Source organism: Nymphaea colorata, chromosome 9 (assembly GCF_008831285.2).
Source record: "Nymphaea colorata isolate Beijing-Zhang1983 chromosome 9, ASM883128v2, whole genome shotgun sequence".
NCBI lineage: Eukaryota > Viridiplantae > Streptophyta > Magnoliopsida > Nymphaeales > Nymphaeaceae > Nymphaea > Nymphaea colorata.
The window spans coordinates 19,997,172-20,019,728 of NC_045146.1; the positions used below are offsets into that span (position 1 = coordinate 19,997,172).

The 22,557-nt window shown below is 41.0% G+C and overlaps 3 protein-coding genes across 13 annotated transcripts; 2 read left to right on the forward strand and 1 right to left on the reverse strand.

The window, feature by feature from the left end:
• The first annotated feature begins 35 nt into the window (after positions 1–35).
• Positions 36–2,980, forward strand: LOC116261282 (uncharacterized). 2 transcript variants are annotated; one of them, XM_031639970.2, is made up of 3 exons: positions 36–1,220; positions 1,725–1,835; positions 2,807–2,980. In XM_031639970.2, exons 1-3 carry the CDS (start codon positions 438–440, stop codon positions 2,891–2,893), a joined length of 981 nt encoding a protein of 326 aa, XP_031495830.1. In that variant the 5' UTR covers positions 36–437; the 3' UTR covers positions 2,894–2,980. The 2 variants fall into 2 exon arrangements, with proteins under 2 accessions (XP_031495830.1, XP_031495831.1); XM_031639971.2 differs by lacking the exon at positions 1,725–1,835.
• Positions 2,981–7,214: 4,234 nt separating this feature from the next.
• On the forward strand, positions 7,215–18,539 carry LOC116260152 (protein TPX2-like). Of its 10 annotated transcripts, none has more exons than XM_050079450.1 (20): positions 7,215–7,810; positions 9,047–9,187; positions 10,739–10,891; positions 11,145–11,325; positions 12,117–12,213; positions 12,479–12,538; positions 12,646–12,743; positions 12,867–12,945; positions 13,033–13,095; positions 13,234–13,317; positions 13,472–13,557; positions 14,470–14,548; positions 14,625–14,690; positions 14,768–14,833; positions 14,945–15,022; positions 15,126–15,203; positions 15,341–15,426; positions 17,310–17,331; positions 17,447–17,540; positions 18,401–18,539. In XM_050079450.1, the coding sequence occupies exons 1-18, from the start codon at positions 7,597–7,599 to the stop codon at positions 17,326–17,328; spliced, it is 1,728 nt and encodes a 575-aa protein (XP_049935407.1). In that variant the 5' UTR covers positions 7,215–7,596; the 3' UTR covers positions 17,329–17,331; positions 17,447–17,540; positions 18,401–18,539. The 10 variants fall into 10 exon arrangements, with proteins under 10 accessions (XP_049935407.1, XP_031494131.1, XP_049935408.1 ...); XM_031638271.2 differs by having other exon boundaries at positions 15,126–15,179; XM_050079451.1 differs by having other exon boundaries at positions 14,787–14,833; positions 15,116–15,203.
• On the reverse strand, positions 18,233–22,494 carry LOC116260151 (guard cell S-type anion channel SLAC1). The gene is made up of 3 exons (XM_031638265.2): positions 21,630–22,494; positions 19,351–20,153; positions 18,233–18,735 (listed from the first exon to the last, which is right to left on the reverse strand). The coding sequence occupies exons 1-3, from the start codon at positions 22,353–22,355 to the stop codon at positions 18,315–18,317; spliced, it is 1,950 nt and encodes a 649-aa protein (XP_031494125.1). The 5' UTR covers positions 22,356–22,494; the 3' UTR covers positions 18,233–18,314.
• Positions 22,495–22,557: the final 63 nt, after the last annotated feature.

Sequence of the window (22,557 nt, forward strand, 5' to 3'; positions counted from 1 at the left end):
CGTAGTCATTTGTCAAACCGCCTGATGACACTGATATGGGAATTAAGTCGTGAGAGAAGAAATAAATTTAGAGGTGAACTCCAGAAATAGGTGTTGTGAGCATCTATGAAGTTTATACCTAGTAAATGTTTGCTGACATTGCGATGATGTTTTGCTTTGGTATTTGCCAACCGCCAACTGTCATTAGTCCAGGGTTTTTTTCTGCAGTGTTATATCCTCTCTCTCTCTCTCTCTCTCTCTCTCTCTCCCCGTGTGGGTGGATGGTCGTGGTCACGATCTCCGCAGGAGGTACGAATATGCTTCTGCAGAATCCATCAGCTAACACGACAAGTTATGTGCCATTACCATATCGCCAGATGTTCCGTTCGTTTTCCTGCTTTCCAGTACCTTGTTGAGCCCTGCTGCCATGGAAATGAGCATGGTGATCCAAGCTGTCAATGCCGATAAACACGAAGTCCTCGAAAACCCCTCACAGAGAGCAAGTAGCAAAGAACCTATGTGTTCCTTTGGTATGGAAGGAGAAAGCAAGACAGCCCGAGGAAGCTTTTAGCATCCAAACATCACCTATCTTGGATCCACCCGTACCTCCAGTCAATTTTCAGATATCAATTCCTTTTGAATGGGAAGAAAAACCAGGAAAACCGAGATCTTTCTCACCACCAAGGCTGGATTCCGTTCTGTCTTGCAGCCCTATCACTTCTATAAGAGAAGCATCAGGGGAAAGATGTGATGAAGATTGGGAAGAGGAGGATGGTGGTGAAAGAGATGATGAGGACGACCTGTTCGAACTGGATCTGGAGGCTTTCGCTTTCGACGAGAATGATCTCCCCCTAAGGACCTTCTCTGGGTCCACTACGGCCTTCCTGGCTAACTGTATGTCAACCCTGTCCGGGATATCTAACGCGACCCCCACAGACCTTCTGCCATCAGAAACGGATGAAGAGGCAAGCAGCAGCGAAGGCGATAGTTCTTACATAGAATTCATTTTCCCCCTTGCTTCTCCTCACCCTGGTTTTCTGCAAGAGGCCTTTACTGCTGAGAATCGCCTCTCTGATGTCTCCGGACATGGATCCCGAAGGCACAGCTGCTGCAGGGTCACCTGCGTACACGTGAATAGGATGCCCCCCACTCTTGGGCATTTGAAGTTCACGAGCTGCAGGAGAAGAAAACCCAAAATAAAGTCTACTAACGTTGAGCGCAGGGACCACGCTTCTGCCCTGGTACACCTTCATACTCTATCTTCTTCCCATATGTAATCGTGCTTTGGTTTATTCTTTAGATAATTTCGCAAGATCTTCACTTAGAAGCAAGCCAACCTCTTACGCGCAATTTAAGACAGCGAGAGGTCCCTGGTGCATTGGCGTCCTTAATTAGGTGAAGCTTCGTCATCACAACTTGACGACATTTTGCACTCCTGGTGTTATGTTTAATTTGTTAGATATGCACCCCCGAAAAAGTTTGTATCAGTGCCTATGATTTTTTCTTTGAAAAATTTTAACCTGGCCCAGCTTGTTTGACAGTTATACTGTCAACGTATTGTGATTAGCTATGTCACCATGCATGTCGACAAATTCAAACACATCCTGCTCCTTTGTGAATCTAAGGCCTCAGATTGTCACCTCTGGAAAAGTCCCGTAACTAAATCAGAATCACATCTGCATGGATGTGTAGTTTTATTTCTTGTCTCCCTTGACGAGATTGCTTAGACTTGTTGTTGCATGAAGGTGAAAAGGAAGCGTCCAATCGTTCGAGTTTTGATGTTTGTGAGTCGGAGGGTGGGAAGGTCCAAAAGGAAGGCGACTGCCAATCACAGAAACAGCCACGTTCCATCGCCGGTACAGTCTGATCTCTTTCTACTCTCCTTTAAGTTATAACCGTGTTGATTGAGTTCGGTTCAGTTATGGTTATTGCACCGAGAAGGTGCAGGTCATGACTGATCACCATGTAACTCATCCTTCTTTGCCTTGGCTTCCATGGCATTGATCAGCCCCTGGACTACAACTCTGATGCACCTGGGCGGAGCCTCTTTCTTTTGGTTGTTTAATCTCTAAATATTTACTTTATACGTATATAAATGCCCCCCTATATATTATTTCTAAATCACCGCCCCTTCAGCTAATATTTTTGGCTCCGCTGAAAAAAAAAAAGCCTCTTGACCGTTGCTTAAAATCGAAGAAACTATGGAGGGAGCCCTTAAAACTTGTGAAAGACATGACTTTTTCCTCTCTAAAGAATTTCGGAGGCTCCGGCCAGCTTCCTTTTGACCATCTGGTCGAAGTTGCACGTTCAATATCACAATTATAAATGAGCAAACGTGGTTAGCTGTTAGGTGGTCTTGATTTCTGGTAGGTGGAGTATTTTCTTGAAAAATCATGGAGCCCCATTTTGATATTGCCTTCTTGTAAGGAGTTGCGGCAAATGCCAATGGTCTGAAGGTTTGCCTATTGGCGTAGGTGGTCCTGCAATCATAACCAGAGTTTTAATAATTTTTTAAAGCACGTAATCATTCTGTTACCGTCTGGTGAACTTGCCCCCAAAAAAATGAAGTAAATTTATAGGACATGGTAACAAGTATTCTATTAAATTTATAGAACATTAACAATATGTTACCGTTGCTAGACGAACCTTTAAGGGTACTTGTACATATAGATGGCACTAACACAAACACCAATTTTACATGTAAGGATTCACCTTGGCATGCATTTTAATGCAAATCAAGTCTCCAACCTGGTGGGCAGGTGAATGTGTTGCCTCAGTCGTTTCCTCTTATTGACAAAGGCAAGTTGATTTGTTAATTTGATTTCAGAGAAAGCACAAAGCGGTATGCTGCCCGTTCAGGACTGGTGGATCTGGAAGCAGGGAAAAGAAACAAGACAAAACATCCTTAGGTTGAACGGAGAAGGCAAGCGGAACGCCCTTCCTATCAAAATTGTATATGAATACATTTAACCATTTCATGTCGTTTCAAATGTTTTTTCTTGCTATGCCGACTTTACTATTTATTTGGAATATATCTGGAATTGCAGCAGTCAATGCACGTCTTACAAAGTCATCCTGCAACGTAAGGCAAAAACAGGCACGCATACGGCGTATCTAACTGTCCGTAGCCGTTGCGGACTTGTGCGGGCGAACCACATAAACGATGAGGCAAGAATGTACATGAGAGGAAAAAGACCATTACAGGCATGAATACAAATATCACAACTAATTCTCTACAATTAACCAGCTAGAAAACCACGTAAACAAGTTTTCCAAGTATAAACTAGTTGGTGTGAAGCCAATCTTGAAATTTCATGAACTGGTTAATAAAAATAAAAAAAAATGGTTTGGTACCTTATGAACCAATGCAACATTGCATAAAAACAATGCTTTTACTTTATGAACTAATTCAAATACTGTTCAAACTGGTTTACCACTCGATAAAATGGTTCAAAACTGGCAAAGATATTAATAAATCAGTAGAAAACTTTATGAACCGGTCTTAAATCTGGTGACATCACAATTGATAAGAAATCAGTTCAAAACCTTACGAACTGACTTAAGCATGTCATAAACCAATCTTGATGAATCAGTTCAAAAACTCATGTATTGGTGAAATAATTTGTCCAGTAGGATGAATTGGCCTGAAACCTTTACGGAATGGTCTGAAATAGACCAAAACTTCTAACAAACCATATAAATCATCCTTAGATTGGCGAAGACCAAATCCAGTGCTCAGATGACCTGGTCTAAAGCGTCCTGCACCGGTTCCAAACCTCGTATAACGAAAAGCAAATGATCTAAAATAATTTCACAACAATACGAACCAGTCCTTAAAAAAAAAAAAGCAGAATCAGTCAAATTATCCAATTTATTAACTTTATGAACACAATTTGGCCAAGCCGGCACGGTTCTACCCAAAAATCCAATTGGGAAGACCAACTTTAATCCAGACATAAAACATATAACCTAGATCCATATCCATAATAGTCAAAACTTGATCCGCTTTACTTTGTTGAATGCATTAATATATGAATATGGGCAAATACTGACCCAAGTCGTGCATACTGTGATCTACTCCTAAAATATCTTGAACCAGTTCCAAGCCCTTATGAATTGTTCAAAGACTATATGATCCAATTTATGAATTAAAACAATCCAGTTTTGATGAACCAGGAACCATTCCAAAATGCAATGGATCGATTTCGCTGTATTGGTTCATCAGCATTAAATGGACTCTAAAGATGTTAGATCCAAAATTTATGATCCAAACTCAATTATGCGGAATGGACCCTAAACATATTCCAGTATGGATAAAAAAAAATGGATAGCTGGATAAAAAACAAACATGGATCCACATGCAAAAATCCAACATCCTTGAGTTTTCACCAAATGGATCTTGATGTCAAGAACAAAAAACTGAATTCAGAACCAAATCTTATCCATTATCTCTCATTGGATTTAGATTGCAGAATGGGTCTAGAAGAACCTTTATGCGGATCTGGTCCTTAAATGAATTCGGAGTAGAATAAGATCGTATATGGCCCAACCATGATTTACTTTACTTTGTTGAATCAATTTAGTTGAAGCTCTAATCAAGGGCTGAACGTGAAACCCAGACTCAAATCCGGATTCAATTTTAATGCTCCATGTCAAATCTCAATAATAGATCTAAATCTAAGTTATGGATCAAGGATTAACTTTCAACTAAACAGATCCTAATTGTAAGTCAATGATCGGTATCCAGAAGCACTTGAAAACCGATCTTTATTGCCTTATTGGATCTGGTCGCCACCATTTTGATCCTGATGTGGTTCTCACAACCCATTGTCGAAATTAACTTAATTTATTCCTCTTCCAAAGTCTTTGTTCTAGACCCGTTTTAGGCCAAATGGACTTGAGTCGCAAGAGAAAGAGATTCCAACTCATATTTGACCCTTAATTCTTTATTTGGATCTGAACTGGAATCCACTTTAGATGGAAGGAGGTATGAGTCCAAACATTCTGGATATAGACCCCAATTTGATCCATTAGCACTTTATTGGATCTAAGTTAGAGATTCAGGTTAGGTTCTGGATCCAAATTGCAAACAAAATTTGATTGGTTGCATTTCACTTTACCGCAAAATTCAAATTCTTGAATATAAAATGCAGATCGAAATGTCAACCAAAACGGATCTAGGCCAAAGGAAATCTTGATTTTGGTCCAAAACGATACATTTTAACTTCTTCAGATCTGGAAAAAAGAAGTTGAATTTGGACTAATTATTTGGGTAAAATACATGGTACCGCTGTTTACTGTACATCTCAGTCTAGTTTTGTGTGGAAAGCCACTGAATTTGAATGGTCAAATCATTTTAAACGAATTTTGGGCATAGTCTTGTACGTTCTACATGGTAATCCTTGGCAAAAACTAGACTCTTGGACAATCAAATTAACATTGACATTTCAATCGGAAACGTGTACATGTCACCCTTACAATACGAGAGAGATGCATTTCAAATTCGTGTCTGATAAGAAGAGCAACAATATCTGAATTCCTCCTCTGATTTTTAAGGCCATTCACAGTGTCCGGATTCGATTCAGATTCCATGTCATTATTGGTCATGTTAGCTTGTTTAATTGATCAACCAAACAACATTGCTCATTGCAAACATTCCGAGGACTTTAATCAGGCTTAGAAGACATGACAAAAATAGAAAAAGTGTGAGATTTTGTTAAAATTTGGTTTTCAAAATTGAAGGCCTTGCACACTGTTTTAGGGTAATGGATTGGGTCCGATCCCATGGAGTTACTTTCGTCCCCTTTGCCGCAGTCGGATGGGACAGATTTGGATGAAAGCACGAGTGCAACGTAGCATCAACGATTGCAGCGAGGTACGGGGCATGTTCAATTTTCCTTCTTTAAACGGGGAATAATGTTGCTGTAAACGAGTTGAATGATCCCCAACCCAACCGAGGGCGTTGGTCATTGGGCAAGTATGGTCAACGTCAAAGACGACGCAAAGTTGTATTAAGAATGAAAATGGCCGTCGACCACAGCAGAGGGAGGAGCTGGTTGGGGGCGTGGCTAGTTGGCTTCCCCTCCCCGTCGAAGCTAGGGCCGGCCCCTCCGTCCACCAAATCTGTCAACAATGAGAAAATCCCCTTCCCGTCCTTGAGGTATCGATGTCTGCGAGTATAATAGGTACGGCTGGTGACTGCCGCTCTGCGCCTCTCCGACGTGACCAAGACAAAGGGGGAAACTCCCATGGCCATGGCCATGGCCATGGCGGTCCCCCCTCCCTCTCACGTCACCCTCACTTTCAATTCTCCGCTTGGGACGACCACGATGAGCTCGAGACGGATCCAAGCCGCAGCAGATACGTCGACTCTCCCTCACATGCGTTACCGCATCGGATACCCTCTTCCCCCTTCCTTCCTTGGGTCGCAGCGGTCCTCCTCTTTATTACGGAAGACGCTGCTGCTGCTGCTGCTGCCGCTGCCGCCGAATTTATGGCTCTGCGCACAAGACAAAGGAATTTCCTCTGTTCCTCACATGAACCCATTGCCTCGTAATTGGAAAAGGAGCAGCTTCATCCCTCCCCCGCCCTTTTCCTTTTTTGAACGTTTGAAAAAAGTGGTTTCTCCCAAAGGACCTTGATACCCCTACCTTTCCTTCCCACAATTCGAATCGCCATGTCGCCTCGAAGAAACGATATTCCCAGCTCAGAGACTGTTCGCCTCGCCTACCCCTTTTCTTTTCTGTAATCTCCAAGCGCTTATTTTGATGGACGGCTGGCTGGGAAAGTCGTCTCTCTGCTGGGGCTGCCGGCGATATTTGCGGACAACAGAGAAGCACAAGTTAAAAACGGAAACCAATCAAGCGAGTCTGTTTGACTCACCCATGGAAGGAAGGCAAGAAGATCGGAGGCAATTCACGCCAACACAATTGCACTCAACTCAGAAAAGCACGAACCATACACAAAGCGAATGCTCCGCCACTTCCGACCCTTGCAGTAGCGATGTGGAGGAAAGACGGCGATTGGTGTTGGTACGACTCCAAATTCCTTCCTTCGACCCGTCAACGCACCCAAATAGATTTGGATAGGCCCCACTTCACGTGGAAGGAAGAACGAGCGACTTTGACGGTGCTTGATCATCGGTCCCCTCCAGATGGACGGTGGAGGATTCCGGTGTCCATAGACAGAAAGTCCCAATCACCCAAAAGAATAGAAAAGGCAAAAAATGATAACTTTCACAACAGGGGGAGAGTTGTTTTAAGTAAAATAGGCAGCGCCTCCGAGGCAACCGTCTCTCTCCGTTTATTGCCGAAATACGTGCAGGCTCTCTCGGACGACAGGGGAGGAGGCGTTCACATCCAGCCTTCCCACCCCTTCCTCTCCTCCGCACTACATTTCAACCTACTTCTCTTCTCTCTGTTTTAGTTTACAGCTCCTGACCGTATTCCTCGGTGCTTCTCACAGCAGAGGAGGAATAAGAAGAAGAATAACAAGAACAAGAAGAGGATGATGAAGGAAGAGAGGGCTCGTTCAGAATTTAGCGTCGGGAAGATGCCTCGTTATTAGTCTCTCTCGTTCTCGTGACCTGTCTTGTCTTAGCTTCCCAAGGCGAGGGGAATGGAAGAAGAGGAGGAGGAGGAGGAGGAGGAAGGGGTGATGGACACCACAATAGACGAACGAGACGAATGCTTTAGCTCTCCGTGTTGGGAGGTCGACCTGGACTACGAGTTCTCAGCTCCCCGTTTCTACGATTTCACGAGGTTGGAGACGCGCGACGAATCACGAGAAGCAGAGGCGTGGTTCGAAACCGCTGATAGCTACCCTCCTTCGCGTAAGATTCATGCTCCCCTTGTCCTCTCTCTTTTGGTCGGAGGGCTTTTCCAACCTTTGCCTTCTCCTTTTGGTGCTTCTCTTTCCCTCTCTCTTGTGTGTTTAAGGAGACTTTCAGTTTATTCATCTTAACGTGCTAATCAATTAATAGTGAGGGTCTCTGCATAGAAATTGTTTTCTTTTTTCTTTTTTTAAGTCTCGTATCCCCTTTTCTCGTCCATGTTTCGTGTCTTTTCTGCGTAGAATTCTGTTTTGTACGGTATGGTTGATAAAATTTGTTTGCTCTTTCACAAGAAAGCGTGCCTGAACATAGGCTGATGGATTTTTAGTCGTTTAGTTCATACCGGTTGATTTGAAAACGTGACTTGAACTACGAGTTCTCAGCTCCCCCTTTTCTTTTTTCTGTTCCATTCAATCGTGGAGAAGGTGCTTCACCACTTGTTGCTTTCGTAATTCTCGTTGGGTTATGTACTTCAGTTACATTTACCGTTCTGGTGCTGAGGCATTCTCTTGGCAAGGTAGGCTTGTTCGTGCTACTCGTTTAGAGGGGTACTGTTGGAGGTTTGGTCCGTTTCGTCGATATGCATTGGGAATTTGCTCTTTCTCCATAATTTCTTCTTTTAAGGTGTGTGTGAGAAGAGGAGCGGTGATATCCCGCCTCACGACCCTCACTCCTCCGTTTGCAAGACGTCCTCTATCCCTCGTTTTCTGTTCCACCCTCAGGGGTGCAACGGAAAAAGTGAAGAATCCGTACAACTTCAATGGTTTTTTGTCCTGAAGGGTGTCATGCATTCGGGTTGGGTTGGTCCAAGGAGGCAAATTGTCTGTCTCAAACCGTTTGCTCAGTTTCCTTCACCATTCCAACCAGTCCTTATTACTGGCACATGTTAGTACACTAGCTTTGTTCTATACGTTCACCACTTAACATCCACTGTTTCTGAACCTCTACTTGTTTGTTCCTCTATGGGTAAGTCAAGGAAATGGTAACCTTATATTTCTGAAGAACGAGAGCTTTGAATTATACTAGCGATCCATATTTTAACATATCCTATTGCAGCAGCAACTGCGGTAATTGTTTCCTTGTGATTAGATTCATCGTAACAATAAAACAAGATTCCCCGTACAATTTTGATGCATGTTTATTCTAATTTTTGAAAATTTGTGGTTATGAATTGTCTGCCATTCGTTCAGTTAAAGTTGACATTAACGACTGAATATTTTCTATTGCTTATTGCAGCTTACTTGTTAAAATTACACATGAGAGCAAACCTTCGAGAAGTTAATCGTACTGAACATAATGACTCCGTTCACATTTTGGCTGCTCATTCCATGACAAGCATGCGCACTGAGTTATCCCCAATGGATGAGGAGACAAATGGTAACTCGCAGTCTTTCTCGTTACTTATTGTTTGCATGGGAAGTGAGAACACTACGTTTCTAAAATATTTTGCAGTTCTGTGACTTTTCTTCTCTTTGGAAAGGTAACGATCTTGTCCCATGATGGAGCCAGGAATGTTTTGGCTGAGGGACACAAATACTTTGTGAACGAAAAAAACTTAAACATTACAATAAATATTATTATCCTAAACTAAAAGGATTGTTTAAAAAACAAATTAAATAACTGCGGTCATGAATAACTTTACGATTGGCCTCATAGGGTTTTCATTATAAACATAAGCATGTGAAAAACAGAACCTTTCACGATAAACATAAACATCATTGACCCATTCATCTACCATATCTGTTTATGACTTCAAAGAGAAAAGAAACTATCTAGTATATTTTATCCTCTCTGTTCGAACATAAATCATTTCATCCATGGTGTACCAAGGATACCCCCACCAAACTGACCGTTAATAACAATGAAACGTTGTCAACAGTGAAAGTGTCCAAGCATTCAAACAAACAGTACCTTAAGGAACACCACATACTTGCATATTGTATTCCAAGTCTGTATGTTAAACTGGACTTTTATACTAACCATGACAACCGGATTCACAACTGGTTCATATGCTTATGTGACAAATATAATTGACCTCCTATTTGGTTTGGATTGCATCCAAAAGGCATATAGCCCCCTCAAGTTTTTTTGTTTTCCAAAATCTTCAATACAGGAGCCTTTTTCAAGTAACCCCACGTAGGATGTTACAAGAAGTGACATGTTTCTTCTAACCTGCTAAGGGAATCTAACGAATTGCTAGCTGCTCGTATATTATTTCATCATTACTTATTTTCATGCTTTATTTTGATGACATGACATAGATGCATTGTAAGTCGTGCAATTAACCTTTTGTACTTGAGTCAACTTGCCTTTCTTTTTCTGCTAGCATTACATGATGATGAGTTACTCAAGGCAATCTGATGATGTTCTTAAAAATTATGCTGTTCTGTTTTTTTTTTTTTTTTTTTTTTTGACAATTACAATCAAAGAGTTTCTACCTACTTATGCCTGTAAGCATTCAAGTGAAATGCCCAAAAACAGCTATTTGCTAAATTCCACATAGGTTTAGAATTTGGTTGTTAAACTAATTACGTCTATGTGCTAAATCGCGTGTTCTTTGTCAATAATTTTTCACTTTTCACTGGTTCACAGAATGCCATCTAATGCTTCACATCTCATTCTCTTAGGTTGCATTTGATAGCCTCAGTCTTATATCGAAGGATGCATAAAAAGGTGTATTTTGGGAGATCCTAGTTTAAACAAACTAAGGATCTCAATAGCATGAATTTTAAATCCATCCTACATATTAAAAATCGTGGACTTAAGGTCAGAATGGGGGTGAGGTCTGATCTTAAGTCCATGGATTTGAGATCCTAAGGATCTTAGATCACCGCGGGTCTTAGATCCACAATGAAACAAACACAGCCTTATAGTTTATATTCTTTTGCTTTTGCAAGTTCAATGGTCATTTTGCTGTTGTCTAATCAGAACATTCATCAGAAATTAGGAACGGAAAGCAGTCTACTGGATTTGACTACATGCTCAGTTTTCCGCAAAGATCATGCAGTTCAACTGGTCCAAACAATCTTATCAGTGATCCTGACAGTGTAGATGCTTCTAAAGCAGCTGCAGTCTCTAGAGGTTTGTATTATGTACTTCCTTGCAGGCTTCTTTTCTTTGGAGATTCTGAAACTACCTTAATCTGAATAAGGTTCTTGAACGCATCCTCATGAATTCTGCTTTTATGTTTAAGTTTCCGAGTCTCATTTTGCTTATGTTTCCTTATTAAGTTCCAGCTTACATACCTCAAGTTGTATCTGCTTGAGAGTGATGTTCTTATAGCTTACCTTCTTGATTTTCAGCAATCTTCATTATTTTGTATCCTTTGCTCTAGGAATGGTTTGTGACACTGGTAATGCACCAGATCCTCCTGGAAATAGGCAAAAGGCTTTGTCAAGTGCTCCTTCTAGAATCTCAACGCTGATGAAACCTACTGCAAGCCAATTAGCAAAACAGAAAGCGCCTGCTTCAAATTTCTCAAGAGAAGTGAAATGCTTCAACAAAATTTCTGGGAGGTACCAATCTCGTATCTGTTGGAAATTTTTTTCATTAGATTTCACTGAAAAACTGGGATTTTGTGTAAACTTAGGCATGTCGATGTAACTGTTTTCTATTATATGTTCTTTTTCTTTGATTTTGTCTTTTAAGTTTTAGTACTTGGTAATGCCTTTGGTTGTGATAATCACTCGTGAAGACTATTACTATCTTATGATCTGGCGTCTAGCTTGTATACTGGCTGTTATCAAGCAGAAAAGTTTGAAATGTATTTTATGAAAAGCAATAGTTGCTATTTCCTTCATGGATGAATTTCAGGTTTTTTTTTTTTTTTTTTTTAAGTTCGTACATCATGCAATTTACAATCTATTCCATGGCTCTTACTTGTGATTCTTCCTGGTGAGTGTTTTATAATTTTAGAAACCTTTCCATCTTTCTTAACATGAATTGGAAACTCAATTTTTGGAAGCGTTCAGGTGTTTTCTGATGAAGATGCATCACAAGCTGGTCTCTCAATCTAATACTAGCAACTGATGCTTCACACTTGCTGTTTGATCCATGTATATGATTCTTTAGAACAAGAGATGTTGAAATCTTTTATGTGAATTAGGTTTTCGTGGAAGCTGGAGTCACATGTGGTCTGCAGCTATAGTTTGTGTTCTGGCAGTATCTGTATGATTTACCTGACATACTTGACCTACCCTGCTCTTACAGTTGCCAGATCCTGACCAAGTAGCTTATCATGCTTTTAGCTACTTAGGTTTAACTTGTTCAATGTGTTCCACTTTCATTTCTTGCCTTTTCTCATCAGGGATATAAACACACATGAAACGGGAGTGGAGAAAACATCTTGCAATGAATTTCAAGCTTCAAAAAGACAAAAGCTAGAAGGCGGTCACTTGCGAAAGGCATGAAACTGCTAAATAATATAGTTTAATTATTTACATGGCATATGAATTTGTACTTCGAAAGTTTTTAATATGGAGTTATTTTTTGCCTTCATATGATATGCACAAATATGTGATTTTGTTATTTTACAATCTTAAATTGTTTAAGTATCAAGAAAGTTGTCATACATTTTCAAATGCTCATGAAGTTATTTGGTACATGCAAATACTTCTCCAGTTTGCTCATTTTGTATGCTGAAAAGTTGTTACTCTTTCGGCAAAGCAGGTGCAACAGTTGCATGATAGGAAGCAACAAGCTACATTACTTCACAAGTCCTCCAAAAAGGTATTGTGGGGAAGCACCTTTCCACTTGCTTTGGGGCACACATCAATGGTTCTAGTGGCAAGTGATTATCATTTGTAGAATTTTTATATTCACCTTCTTATCTGCAGAATGGATGCACTGAGAACACTAATCAAGCAACGGCGTTGAGATTGACTGTGCCCAGAGAGCCTAAATTAGAAACAGCACAAAGGGCTAGGAGAATTAGGTGCTTTTCCTTGTATTTGAAAGGAGTTTTCTGTTTATAAAATGAGTTGAGGAATGCTATTGCATGATTCCTTGCTTCATAATGCTGTCTAAGAGGATGCTTGTCCAATATTCAAATTTTCAGGGCCAAGAATTCAGTAGAGCATGATGAGCAAATGCATGCAAAAGCTCCTTTGTTCAAGGCTCGACCATTGAACAGAAAGGTCTGCACTTTGTTGGCTTTTCTGAGTTCACTAATTTTTGTTTTATATTTTAATGCTGAATTTGCCTTGATATCTTATATTATGTAGATACTTGAGGCTCCTTCTTTGCCCTTACTTAAAAAAAGTCAACCCAGGTTACCCGTGTTTGAGGTATGTCTTTGTAAACTAACCTCTTCTTAATGGAATTTTCCTCAAATTTTTTATATGATTTTACTATATAGTGAGGTATTTATACTTTAGAGTCTTTCATCATGTACCCTTCATGGACTTTCTTTTTTATCTTTTCAGGAATTTCACCTGAGGACATCAGAGAGAGCTTTGCAACACCCCATGGGTGATTCATCAACAATGTCTTGCTTCAGTACAGATAATGTAGATTTTTTTTTTTTCTGGCAGTTGGTTCATAACTTTGATGAAATACCATTTTTTTCTTTTCTCCATAATAGTATGTAAGTCATGCGTGGCAGTGTTTGCCTGTTTTATTGGTCAAGCATTGGAGAATGAGTTAATTTTGTGATATATTCAGGTCTCTAAGATGTCTACTGGAACCACCACAAGTGCCTGTGTTGATACCAGATCATCACACTGTCCTTCAAATGATCTTCATCCAAAGTAAGCAAACCTTGATGGATACTACTACCACCTCTTAATCTGAACATCTAGATTCTGTTATACCTAGTTGCTTGTGTTCAGGGAAGCTAAGTCACATGGGTACTTCAGTAAGGTCCACGTACCCGTGTCATCGTACCCGTGCGCAAAATGAGTACTTGGACACACTTGGGTACCTTTAGATCCAAACTGCTTAATTTTTCTTTGATTTAATTTTTTCCACCTTACTAATAACATATAATGTTTTTATTTATATCACTTGTTTATTAAAATGTTGCTTTCATTTTAATTTTTTTTTGTATTATTTTGCATATAACATACATATATCTTGCCGTACCCCATACCCACGTTTTTTTAAGTTGTCGTGTCTGTACTCATACCCAAACTGTACCCATACCCATGTGACTTAGCAGGGATTGAAGCAATCATAAGTGCCACTGATGGTTACTTTTGCTATCAGGTCACCGCTTCTAGTTGTTTATGTTAGCCGATTAATGGCTTTAAAAGTTAGACTAGATTGGAGGGGAGAACTTTTAAGTAAGAAAGGAAAAGAAAAAATAAATTTTTCTTGAGTTGTTCAGCACATTGAGATTTAACTTTATATATTGTGTCCTTGTTGACCTCTCCCATGCCACTTGTAGGAAAAAATTGTGTTTCCACCTGTGACTGGTCTTGATTTCTGGATTGTACAGACCGTTCATTATGAGTTCTTTGTTTCCTATCCATCGACAGTTCGGTTTCTCTGTCTATACTTGATGCTAAATGCCTTTAGGATTTAACTGCAATCTGCTTAAGTTTCATTCTGTTCTCTCCATGTATTTGCTCAGCAGATTCATGGCATGCTTTTATCTGACTCTTATCGCATGAGGATGTAGATTTCATTATATTAAGCAGTTGGGTATGCTGCTTTTGCAGGTCAAAAGTGCTTGGTACTACCAAGCATGTCATCAATGGGCAAGGTCACGTGTTCAAAGCCACACTATTCAATAAGAAGGTAGTATTTTTATACTTTTGCCAGCATGTTAACGTCATTGAAGAGCCTCACTTATTTGTACTCTTTTTGACTGCAGATACTTCTAAGTGAAGGGGATTTCAGTATCTACCAGAGCTCCAAGCGGGAAGCCACAAAACCTATGGTATGTCCATCAGTGTGTTTTTGCTATCATCTGAACTATAGTTTTCATGTATGTCTTAATAGTTGTATGTGTCTTAGGGGTTTAACTTTTCAACAGACAAACGGTCTCATCCGACCAATCCACCTACTGAGTTGTTCAACAAGGTAGACTTCTCAGCTTCATCTGACATGCCATATCTTTTTTCTGCTGTTGGCTGACTTTTTCTTTTCTCACTTATTTTTCTAAAATCTGTTTATTCTTTTGGTTGATTTAAGCTGTCCCTCAAATCTGAAGTTCAGGCCCATTATGCATCTCAGACGATCATGCACAATTCAAATGATTTGTCTTTCAAGGTTTCTTCTTCACACTTTGAATTAAAAAAAGTTTATTATCTTTGTTTTCCCTTATGTTTGCAAGAGTGCTTAGTCTTTTGTCTTGTTGTTAAGTAATTTGCAGATGTGCAAAAACACAAAAGAAAATGAGAGAACTTTACTCTGTCGAGAGCATATGGTGGGTAGCATGCCAGTCAACAATGTTAGGGACGTTCACCAATCTGTAGAAGCAGTTGGCTGAGTTTTTTTTTTCCTTGGTTTCCTTTAGTCAGGGATTCTACAGAATTTTTGTCTTACTTTTCCTACTCCCTCATTCCTTAAAATTTGTTTCTATCCTAGGTTTTGTCTGCACGTGAAGAGAGAAGACAAACCTTGAAAATTGAACCAAGTCAAGCCACTGGAGATGTAGGTGTAGCTGAAATGAGGTCTGTGCCCTTTTCTATTGTTTGGCATTGTATTAATATCATCTTGTTGTGCTATCAGTAAAGCCTGTTTTTGGATGATTTTATAGTAATACGAGGAAATTAGGTGCTTGCTTGCATTATATGGATGCATAATCAGCACGACCTGTTTCTTGAAACAGATAACTTGCAAACTTTTTTATGGTGTAAGTTGTGGATATTGGTGATTAAGCCATTCTCAAGAAATTGAGGGTTCTTGTGTGTTTATATTCATGCATTTGTATATATACATGTATGTATGCCTGTAGCTAATGCACTATAGTGTGTATATAAAATATCAAAAGTGAAGTAAGAACTAAAAATCTTTCATAGCAAAAGCATAGAATAGTGTTTTATGGGTCTAAGCTACTCCATCCGTGAGCTCAATTAAAGACTTCCAGGTTGAGTGAAGGTCAAGTCTGATCATTTTAGGTCTACTTGTCTGCCGTTGATATGGCTGATGATTCAATTTCTTAGTGCAGCTTCAGACCTGCATTAACGCAGGTGTGGCAACCTCCTTTAGGAGTCCTGGTAACATAGCCATAAAAATGACATCTTGGTGATTTTGGACGTAAAATCCCTAACAAATGACTCAACAGTATAATTTTTGTTTCAGTAATTTGCTTCATGGGTGCGCATTGGGCCGGACCGGGCTGGGTCAGCCCGGTAAAACTGGGTCCGGGTCTGCCCAACGGGCCCAGGCTTGACCCGTTCTGGCCCGTTTATAATAAAAAAATATTTTTTAAATTATAAAATATTTTTAATATCAAATATATTTTTTAAATGTTAACGGGCCAGATCGGGCCGGGATTTTTCGACCTGGACCCGAGCCCCCATCGGCGGCCTTGCCCCGCGCCCACCCTTAGTTTGCTTTTCTCAATTAGTAGTTCATGTTTCACATTTATCTGTTTCCTATCATGTTTTATCTTATTTTTGTTTCACTGAAGCCTTTACAAATAGTTTGTGAAATTAAGTTTCTTCCATTCTTTAATAGGATGGTTATACATTGACAAAGCAAGTGAAATTGTCATTAAAGGAATCTAACTTCACAAAGTGGCAGAAAATTGATTGATATCTCAGCATTTATATTCTTCAAATACCTTAGGCATCTTCGTCCTTAAAAGTGGAGTTCCATTTTAGATCCATTATGTGAATATGCTAGGGCATCTAGGTATCTACCTAGTTCACCTAGTTTAGAAACAGATACTGGTAGTTGTGAAGACTCCTGCATATTGCATAGAACTCCAATGAAACTTACAATATGTTCTACCATGCATTTATGAGCTTCATTCTTTTGCTTCAGGTTGATTGAATAGCACACAAGCATGAAAAACTGGACATTTTAGTTCCCATCCGAGAACTACCTGATCCATACTGTTCTATTATGTTCTAATCATTGTGGTTGGGTCCCAGCAAACATTTTTTTTGTCCTCACCAGAAGTCCTTCATGTTACAACATAAGCATGCTGGACCGGAGAGAAACAAAGATAGACATGCCTGAGTGTCTGATCTCGTAGCTCATTCTCTAGCTAAAGTTTCTCAGCTATCTAACCATTATTTTCAAGCAAATTCCTTGTGATGTTGGGCAAAGTGAAATGTTAGTGTTGTAACAAGTGGTGAGAAGCTTTTCTTGGATGGTCAAGGCATGAGTGCGTTGATAGATGTCTGACTGGTAGAATCAACGACAGACCCTGATTGTTCATCTAATGCGTGGATGTGAATGTTCATTTTCACATGTTGACTGGTCATTTTCCTACAAAAAATTGGTGAAAATAATTTTCCATAACACATGGATTTTTTAAAATTTATATTATATTCGTTAAATCTGTGCTAATTAAGGTCATTTGTTTGTGGTTGCCTGAATGCAGTTGCTATACCTTCCTCTAACAGGTAATGGACATCATACTTCATCTGTGATGTGCATTTTGCAAGTGATGATATGTTTATTACTGTAATCATTTTGTTTTCTTCTATCGCTGTATGTTCATGCCATTGCCATAAGCAGTGAAGATCTATTTGGTGGTAAAAGGTCTTCCTGTAAGAGACGTGCTTTCCTAGTGGCTGGTGTATCTGAAAATGGAAGATTGCATATGTTCCAGGTATGAATGTTGACGCTCGCATGTGCTTGAGAAACGTATAATACTTTCCTTTTGAGCTCGTTTTGAGATACCCCCTCCCCGTCTTTCTTTCAGATTAGTTGATCTGAAAGAACATACTGACTGCATGCTGTTATGTAGCTTGACGTTCTAAATAAGTATTTCCTCAGCTGTAAGCTTATATAGATTACATTCCGACAATTTTTAGCCTGCAGCATATGAGCGGCCTTATTTAGTGCATGTCAATTCACAGCATGTTTGAAGAGGTGGAATTGGAGCCCATTCTACTGAATCAGGGAATTTGTTTTTCAAACATATCTTGGAATTATCTATCGACTTCCGTAGTATACTAGATGGTTCTTTGGTTATGGCAGAAGAATGTTTAGCCCTCGCTCTTTTCTAGAATGTGGTCTCCTGATGTATGGGCTGCTCAATTTCCATATTCAGGAAGTTTGCATGTCTGAGATTATGCGTCATACGGACTTGCTGATAGTTGTGGAACAATGTATGCTCTTAATTCACGAAAATTTTGAATGGGCATAGATATCATAGTAGGCATGGTATATTCCTTCTACACGTTATTTATTCCATGAGGTTCACAATTCAGTCTATGAGATGTATACGTCATACTGACTTGCTGATAGTTGTGGAACCATGTATGATTTTAATTCATGAAACTTTTGAATGTCATTGATATCATAGTAGGTGCGGTATATTACTTCTACACGTTATTTGTTCCATGAGGTTCATAATTCACTTTTTGGTACATTTGATGAGCTAATTAACTGAGATTTTTTGGTCGCGCTGCTGAGCATTCTTTCCCACGTAAGGAAAAACTGATCCTTGATCTTGTTGTTGTTTAGAGTTCCTGTTCATTGACGAAGTGACCAATGCAAAAGGAGTTTGCCTCGTCCATTGTCTGATGTCATATGGCCTGCGCTTTAGCTTTCCACTTTTGAGTGCATTGCTCCTCTTCTTGGTGATGGCGATCGCAACATCATTGGGGAACAAAGATCTCCAGAGGAAAGCATGTAGAAGAGTCAGGACAAGCAACGCTGATACCATAGCAGACGACAGCAGAGACAGGGTCACTGCTAATCCTTTGCTTATCGGACTCGGTACCTGCTCTGCATACTTTATGGTGGCCAAAGACGCTGTGGTCATGGGAAACGTGTAAGACCACCAAGCGACAGAAAACCTGCACAGAGGGAGAACAATTGACATCTTAATTTGACGCATAGCAAATTATTATTACAATTATTATTTTCTCCCCCATAAATTTAAACGTGGCTTCAGCTTGCCCATTGTAAGGAAGATAAAGAATTTCTCCATCTTGCGTCCAACGAGGTCATCATGCCATGTAAACTTCGATTGTCGAGTTGCTTATGTGAGGTCAAAGACCATTCAATTCTTTGTACCCATTGAATAGTTACAAAGGCTTTTTACCTGATGTTAAACTAAAGTCCCATCTCCAGTATAGTAGTTCCATGTTGATTTGCATTTAGGCGTCTATCTGATGTCAATCCAAGTTCCTAACTCGAATACATTGCAAGTCCCCTCTTGACAGCTCTGGGCAATTCTGAAAGACGGAGGTATTCTCTCTCTATAGCCATTCTGACACGTTTCTCCACGTGAACTTGTCGATAGTGTCGATGGTAGGTGTGTGTGCGCTCGTGCACGTGCAAGGCTCAGATTGAGTAGGGCGTGATTTTGCTTGGCTGCCTAAATTCGTGAAAAATTCGAGGCCTCAAATGGAACCGATTTTTGTGTTTTTAGGGCAGGGTTGACAAGAGAAGAGTGGTAGAGGACCCACCTGAAGCCCCTGAAGAAATTGATGCGAACCACCAAAGAGGCGTAGAGAAAGAGAGCAAGGAAGTAGCAGATCCGGGAGAAGCCATCGAACGCCCCGTAAATGGCCTCCCAAGCGATGCTGGCGGCGCAGGGGGTGGCGATGAACATCGAGTAGACAGGATGAAGCTCCTTGGGCAGTGTCTCGCTGGTGGGGAGCCTCTGGTACAGCGTCACAAACACTACGAGGTAGTGGCTGATCCCCACCGACCAGAAGAACTTGCCTGCCTCCTTCCACCCAACCTTGGCTGCCAGAATAGCCCCGACGAAGTTGCCGATAACGGAGAGGTGCGAGGAGGGGTTCACTACCTTGCAGAGGCGGCGCTTCCCACCGGACAGCCACTGGCCATAGATCTTGAGCTCTAACGCCAGGATGGGAGCCATGAAGGCGCACCAGAGCGAGGGCGGGACTTGGGAACAAAGCGCCGGAGGCACCCCGATGGCAAGGAACATGCATACAATCCACGGCGCAAAGAAGAAGTTGGTCCGCACGGGGTGATTGAACTCCCTCCTGATGGCCTCGAAGTAGAAGATACACTTGAGTGTGTAGGTAGAGAAGACGAGAAGGAGGGAAATGGCAGCGAGGAACCAGAGGGCCACATTTATGAGAGGGGTGGCATGGAGGAAGCGGGTGGCGGGACTGGTAGAAATGGCGTACCACAGGATGGACTGGCTACTGAGTCCGAGGCAGATGCCAAAGCAGCCGATGGGGAAGCGGAGAAGGAACGGCCACTTCTCATCAATCGGCAGCAATATGTCTTCGGAATCCTGCATTGCCGTTCACGACCACAAGAATGAAAATGCATAATCATTCAGGACGACTCAGCTAGTTATAAACATTTGAAATGATGTGACAGAGGGACATTTCAACTTTTCCATTGAAGTTCTTGGTGCAACCCAATTCGTTCATCTCAAATTACCTTCCAAATGCTGATAACTGAAATTTCAAGTAGTTACGTAATTTATGCGAGACGATGTTGACGTTGACATGCCACAATAAGTTAAATATCTTATTTTCCACGTCGAAACAGTAATGATTCGAGTATGTGTGTGTACACACCGGGAACGCCCATTGTTGATAGCATACTCTCCCTGACTTCAGTAACTTATCTTCCCATCCTAAGGTGATTAACTTTAACCCAATTCAATGGCATACATGTGCTTATGTTTGAATTCCTACAAAGCGATTATCTACTATTTTCTATTGGTGTTTTTCTCTTTCTTGATTTCTTTTGCATCAAATAAACTTTGACATGCACTGGCTTCCAATGATTCAAGATCTTATTGTTACTACATACAGATCAAAGTAGATCTGGGCATGTGGAGAAAATGAAAAAAATATAAAAAGAAGTCGATTTTGTGTCATATTAAAAGTAATTGATCTACAGCCGCCCCCTACACACACATGCACGTATGTTCCGCCTGGTTTAAATCCTTTTGCTTGAGATGGATGGTCGAAAATCCATTGTTAGTCCTTTTCTTTGCCTAATGATATTGAAAGCTAGTGACTGTACGTTACCTGCAAAAGTGGGGAGCGTGATCTACTTGATGAGGTACATTTGATGGTTCAGCAGTTCGTGGGCTGTTTTCTGGTGATGGCAATAAGAAAATAAAAAACTAACATCGCTTGCATGGTCCCCTGATTCTATTATTCTCCTCCTCTCATATACACTTCGTGCCCTCTTTTAAGATGGAAATCAAACCGTCCCAGCCATTTCCATTAACTAATGAACCCTGCACGTGGCGTGTAAGGCGAGTTCCAAAAGACCCATGGTTTTAAACCAGCAAGGAATAAATTTTTGGCAGGTGAAATGATGGAGTGCTGTAATTATTCTAAAACATAAAACCCAGTTCTTTTGTTGAAGAAAACGCATTTGAGCGGCCGGCTTAACAGAAGATCAGCCATGCTATCACCATTCCTAGAACACTCGCCTTTTATTGAAAGTCTCCAGAATGGTGAGCCGATGTGGGTACAGAAAGAGAGCATTAGGAATAGTGCGCGGAAAGGCGGCCAAAGCTTGCACGTGGCGTATGTATGCATGTAGAGACGAAAGGATTATGCCGCAGCCATGCATATATGGCCATCATCGTTATGGTCATCTAATCATGCCGCAATTCACTGAATAATGTGGCATGACTTTAGGGTCTCGCACCAAAAGCTTATGCTTTGAGAAATGACCATCAACCAAGCGAAATATTGCATCGGACTAACTAGGAAAAATGAAAGATGCGTGGATCATTTACCTTGACTTCGTCGAGCTCTGGACCTCTCAAGGCTGCAAAATACCTGCCCGTGGGCAGGTTCATGTTCATGCCTTCTTCTTGCTGTCCGGAAAAGAGCTTCCTAGAGTCCTGCTCATTTTCTCTCTTGACCGGGAGAAGCGTGTTCTGCCTATGGAGGCCGCCTTTTGTTCTGAACATGCTGAAGTCTCCTTTCCTATGCTCATGGGAGCTTAGCTTCCCGCTGTGGTTGACCCCAAACCCTCCAAAACTCCTCCCATTCCTCAACAGAACTCTTCCATCTCGAGCCCGGGATCTATCCCTCTTCAAAGCTGCGAACCCCGTCTCGAGCGAGACCTGTCGACTGAAACTCCTCCCCATCTGCTTCTTAGTGTCCCTTCCAGGGATCTCGCGGAAATTCATGGGCTTGTCCTCGTCGGACAGGTCTTGCGGGAACACCTGATGAATATCCACGGCATCATCTTCTTCATAGCCCTCTAGAACTGAATTCTCCAAAATTTTGTTCCTCATTTTTCTCCAGAGTTGAGGACGACGAACTGCGGAGAAGCCGAAAGGGCAGACGCTTTTATTTAAGAAAAGTTGGCTATGCCAGTTTGTCGTCCTTTCGGAACGAGTGGTTGGCAGGCAGACTTTAGGAAAAGCCTCACGGGAAGAAGGCTCTCTTCCACTCCTGATCGCCAGTAGAAAGAGCCCGCATGCACTTGTTGATGGGCTTTTCGTGAGAGCCATCCAACGAACGTACTCTCCCGAACTCGCCTGAAAACGACTTCACCGGTTGAGAACCCCCTCAGTTTGGCCTTATAACCACTTTTTGGGTGTTGCTCGGAAGGCCAAAATCACGATCTTAGCTTGGTGATGTTTCATGGACGCACACGCTCGTGGGCACGTAAGGTCTTATTACCTGCAAACCAGGTTATGTTTCGGCCAACAA

Coding starts and splice junctions, on each gene's coding strand:
- LOC116260152 (XM_050079450.1), top strand. CDS start 7,597: ATGGAAGAAGAGGAGGAGGAGGAGGAGGAGGAAGGGGTGATGGACACC. Junction 12,214..12,478: donor AAGGCGGTCACTTGCGAAAG/GCATGAAACTGC, acceptor TCGGCAAAGCAG/GTGCAACAGTTGCATGATAG. Junction 12,946..13,032: donor CTCGACCATTGAACAGAAAG/GTCTGCACTTTG, acceptor TATATTATGTAG/ATACTTGAGGCTCCTTCTTT.
- LOC116261282 (XM_031639970.2), top strand. CDS start 438: ATGCCGATAAACACGAAGTCCTCGAAAACCCCTCACAGAGAGCAAGTA. Junction 1,221..1,724: donor GGGACCACGCTTCTGCCCTG/GTACACCTTCAT, acceptor TGTTGCATGAAG/GTGAAAAGGAAGCGTCCAAT. Junction 1,836..2,806: donor ACAGCCACGTTCCATCGCCG/GTACAGTCTGAT, acceptor ATTTGATTTCAG/AGAAAGCACAAAGCGGTATG.
- LOC116260151 (XM_031638265.2), bottom strand. CDS start 22,355: ATGGCTCTCACGAAAAGCCCATCAACAAGTGCATGCGGGCTCTTTCTA. Junction 20,154..21,629: donor CAGAGCTCGACGAAGTCAAG/GTAAATGATCCA, acceptor ACGGCAATGCAG/GATTCCGAAGACATATTGCT. Junction 18,736..19,350: donor AATTTCTTCAGGGGCTTCAG/GTGGGTCCTCTA, acceptor CCCTCTGTGCAG/GTTTTCTGTCGCTTGGTGGT.